This window comes from Pundamilia nyererei, unplaced genomic scaffold, assembly GCF_000239375.1.
Source record: "Pundamilia nyererei isolate P.nyererei 1_Seehausen unplaced genomic scaffold, PunNye1.0 scaffold00090, whole genome shotgun sequence".
NCBI classification, from domain to species: Eukaryota; Metazoa; Chordata; class Actinopteri; order Cichliformes; family Cichlidae; genus Pundamilia; species Pundamilia nyererei.
In genome coordinates, this window is record NW_005187491.1 from 2,501,316 (window position 1) to 2,505,677 (window position 4,362).

At 38.6% G+C, this 4,362-nt stretch overlaps 1 protein-coding gene across 2 annotated transcripts; it reads right to left on the bottom strand.

The window, feature by feature from the left end:
* Positions 1-650: 650 nt before the first annotated feature.
* On the bottom strand, positions 651-4,159 carry arl4aa (ADP-ribosylation factor-like 4aa). Of its 2 annotated transcripts, none has more exons than XM_005739262.1 (2): positions 4,094-4,159; positions 651-1,790 (listed from the first exon to the last, which is right to left on the bottom strand). In XM_005739262.1, exon 2 carries the CDS (start codon positions 1,686-1,688, stop codon positions 1,086-1,088), a length of 603 nt encoding a protein of 200 aa, XP_005739319.1. In that variant the 5' UTR covers positions 1,689-1,790; positions 4,094-4,159; the 3' UTR covers positions 651-1,085. The 2 variants fall into 2 exon arrangements, with proteins under 2 accessions (XP_005739319.1, XP_005739318.1); XM_005739261.1 differs by lacking the exon at positions 4,094-4,159 and adding an exon at positions 3,391-3,613.
* Positions 4,160-4,362: the final 203 nt, after the last annotated feature.

Consider the following 4,362-nt stretch of genomic DNA (forward strand, 5'->3'; position numbering starts at 1 on the left):
CACAATCTTATAAATGGAACTTCAACCTTTGGGTGTGTTCCTGTTCCACACAATTAGTGTGCAGGCTGCGTAAAATGAAACCCAAAAAGAACGTGACAATTAGAGGTCAGGTTGGCTGAGCATGCATTTTGGAAACACTCCTTATCACATGCAAACACTAGACTTGTAACATCAGCTAGTCAGCAGCTCTTGAATGCTTTAATGCCTTGTTGGGAAATTTGTTTAACAAACTGCTAATAATCTTTTTCTGGAGACTCAAACCAGCTCCTTAAAGCTTAGTGTTGCTATTATTTGAATAAATGAGCCTTTATGTGGCTGCTGTTTAAATATTAACTGTTAAATAATAGCCACAATATCGCAGTCAATATTGCTCTACATGTTTTATTCAATAAAACATATTGCATAACCAGTCTAAAGACAATGAGGCCAATGTGGACCAACTACTGTTCAGTAGCATTTGCTGTACATGTTTCTGTAAAATCTGACATAACTTTTATCTTTTTAAAAACTCCATAGGAAGTGATAACCTAAAGTGCTTTGAAAAAAAGAGCGATATAAGACAGCAAGCACACGCATAATAATAATACAATAAAAACATAATACTTTTCTTTCACAAAGTCCAGTGTAAAAAAACCAAAACAAAATCAAAACAACAAAACAAGTCAGAACAACACATGAAATAGTAAAATAAATCATTGTTCAGCCATTCACCAAATAACCCTTCATCTAGGCCAAGTCTTTTCTTAAATTATTTTTGGTTATATTGTTTGGAACAGACATCCTTAAAACAACTTCTATCGCCCTTCCAGACCCCAAACCCTCAATACTTTGCAATCCATATAAATTCTTTATAACATATCCACACATATCTGAAACTTTCTCATCTTCATACTGCATTCCTTTATGTGCATTTCTTGATCAACAGCATAAACATAAGACCATAAACATAGACCGGGAATCCTAAAGCTCAGTTTTGACTGATAAAACTCAGCATACTGAATTTAAACCTGAAGCTTAACAGGACAAATTCCTTTTTTTAGGTTTCCTTCATACAAAACAATAGGAACGTCTATCTCATGAAAAGTTTATCTCTTTTTTCTTTGCTGCCGAAGCATTTTTCTCCTTTTCAGTATCATCTCATGGAGTTTGTCCAGGCCATCCCTGAGTCCTTCTCCTATGATGGCACAGGCTGGCTGCAGATGCCAGGGTGTAGCAGGGCCCAGTTCTTTCAAAGCCAGCAGTTTCTCAATTTCAGCCAATCCTAGAGAGTGCCTCAAGTCCTGTTTGTTGGCGACCACGAGCAGGGGAACTCCCTGGTTCTCAGAGCTCTTGGCGATTTTATGGAGCTCTGTTTTGGCCTCTTCCATGCGCTCTGCATCCACAGAGTCCACCACGAATATGATGCCATCTGTGCATCTCGTGTATGACTTCCACAGGGGGCGCAGCTTCTCCTGACCACCCACATCCCAGAAGTGGAAAGTCACAGTCCTGTGGCCTCCCAGTGGCACTCTGACTTTCTCTGCATTGAAACCTTTGGTGGGAACAGTGTTTACAAACTCATTGAACTGCAGTCTATACAAGACAGTGGTCTTTCCAGCAGAGTCTAGTCCAAGGATGGCAATGTGGAAAGACTGGAAGAACGGGATGTTTGAGAGACAGCTAGGTTGTTCCGAAAATCCATTCCCCATCTTTTCTCATGGGGAAAGGCAGGTGAATTTGGAAGGATTGAGCCAACTGTCCAACAGATGTCCAAAGAACTGTTTAGATTCCAAAATGATGGCACCAAGTACCTGAAAGAACATGGATGGAACAAAGATTACATCAAATTTCCCAGGATTCTCAGGTTCAAAGACATTACTGCTCAGTCAGTAATATAACAATATATAAGTGACTATAATCTAGTCACTTAGTAATAAACAAGAGCCAAAAAGTCAACAAACTGAATGGTGTAAGTTACATAACAAATTCTATTTATTGGTTAATTTAAGTCACCTATTACTGATCATATCAAACCAAGTCAGCCTGTTTCAGCAGAACTCCTACACGTACTGAACTAGGCGGGGCGGGGGACAAAGATAGGATTTTATTATAGTAAATTCACTTGGGGTCAACATATGGTGAACTTTGGTTCACGAGTTTGGAGGTACAAAAAATAAATACATTTAAAGCTAAAAAATTTAAATCAAGCAATAAAATCCAACACATCTTTAAACTGGAAAGCACCAAAGTCAGAAGAAGAATACTTTTCCCAAGTTAGACCACTAAGTGAAAAAGAAAAGAAAAAACAAACAAATAAACAAACAAACAAAAACAAAAACAAACACAATGGCTCAAATGTCCTTAATGGGATAGTTTTCCTGTTCAGGAGGCAAATACTACATAAAAAACCCCACACAAACTGTCTAACCTTAGCTGAGCTTAACTTAAAGCTTATAATTACTTTTTTTAGCCAGCAGGTTAAGCACTGATATACCCGTTTCCAGTTTCAGAATACTGGACAATGCTGAACATAGTGACTTCTAGCAAACAAAACTGGAAAATATTTTGTCAAGGCTAAAACAAAGATAAAAGCTAACGCACTACACTTGTGTATTTGTCAGTTGGACTGACTCCAGCTGATGTCAATGCTGCTCAATGCTTACTGAATGTGCAAAGGTCAGCTAGTGCTTTCAGTTCAGCTGCCCCCAAGTGGCCAAAAACCCCCCCAACAAATGACAAATGGAAACAAAAAAAAACAAACAAGCAAAATGCAAACTTTGAATATGAGAATATAAAAGACTATATCATTTGCTTTACATAGTGAGAATGCTACCAAACTATTAGTATTCAAGCTATCAATAAAAACATTCACAATCAGCATTAAAAAGACTACTTCATTATTTCTTTTTATTATGGTGACACTGAAACTGTGACCATGCTTAGTCATGGTCTACCAATTTATTTTAACATTAAATACTTTCTTACATAATAAATATGCAAATCCACTTTTTATTTCACCCTCAATATCCATAAGTGCCTACTCACTGAATGACAATGTGGCTTTTAAGATGTATAGATATATGTTTATAATTATTATTACGTTCACTTGCGGTGTATCAGAGTCAAAGCATTATTATGTAAAGTGAATTAAAGATGATAACTTTCAATTACTACATTGCATACTGGCTGAAGTCCCTCATAATGGAGCTCAAAGGGGTACTTAAGTTCAAATTACTGCAACTCATGTTTCATTACACGGTATTTATGTATTATACTCGATCCCTAATTGCATTTTAATACTTCCATTTATCACGATATGATTCTCCACTAATTTTGCAGTGGTAAGGTCTTTAAATCGAAGGAAAAGAAAATACGTTTTTATTTCTAGTAAAAAAAAAATGTGTTACATACCCTTCATATGACGATAAGATAATACAGCTAATCTCTCTGGACAGAAACGCGGTCGTCTTCTGCATCTACAGCGTCTGAAATTCAGCTCACGGTATATTTTCCTCCCTTATTTCCGCAAAGACAGCAGCAAAGCCTTCGCCAGAAACTGACACACCATGTCCGTCTGTCCTCAGTGTCCCGTATGGATCTACCACTGATGACACTGCCGCTGTGTGTGCGCACAGCCTGGAACAACGCCCATACTGACACTGCGGGACCGCGCAATTGGCCCGTGCCCTCATTCCTCTGTCAGCCGATTGGCTAAAACAGCTGTCAATCACATTTCTGCCCGGGAACGCAGATCACCTGTTGCTCTGACTGCCCGTCGCACCATTTTACTCCGGACGTCAGTATTCTTTGATTCTTGATCCGCAGTAAGACGTACTAATTATGCGTCAAGTCAAATTTTCTATTAAAAAAACCGCCGGGGAGGTTATATTTAAAAAATAATACACAGAACATGCATACGGCTGGTTATTACATTTAGAAATCTATTCTGTCAAGCAAATGCAGTTCACAAAGAGCTCAAAATACGTTTCTAAGCTCTGTCAAGTCTACAACCCTAAACATTTATCATAATAATTATTGTTAGCGGTATTTTAGCCTTTATAAACAATTAACATGGTTAATTGTTAGTAACCATTGTAAATAAAATTTGAGTTACCTTTGATTCAGCTAATGCAGGCAGTGTACTTTCCCTTTTTGACCGCGCCAGATCTCTGTCTGTGTGTGCGCGTGTGTGTGTGCGCGCGCAGAAACTGCACCGCCCCCTTCGGCCGCGTGTTTTTGTTTGAAATGATTGGTCAGAGGGCAGGAAAAGCGCCTCTCTCAGTGCAGGCCATCGCGCAGAAAGGATAACAAACAGTATTTGGCCCTTAGCCACTGCCTTGCATAAGCAGTCTGTGCTGGACTATTTTAGCGCCTTTGATTTGT

Excerpts from the sequence above, each read along its gene's own strand:
- arl4aa (XM_005739262.1), bottom strand. The coding sequence starts at position 1,688 with ATGGGGAATGGATTTTCGGAACAACCTAGCTGTCTCTCAAACATCCCG.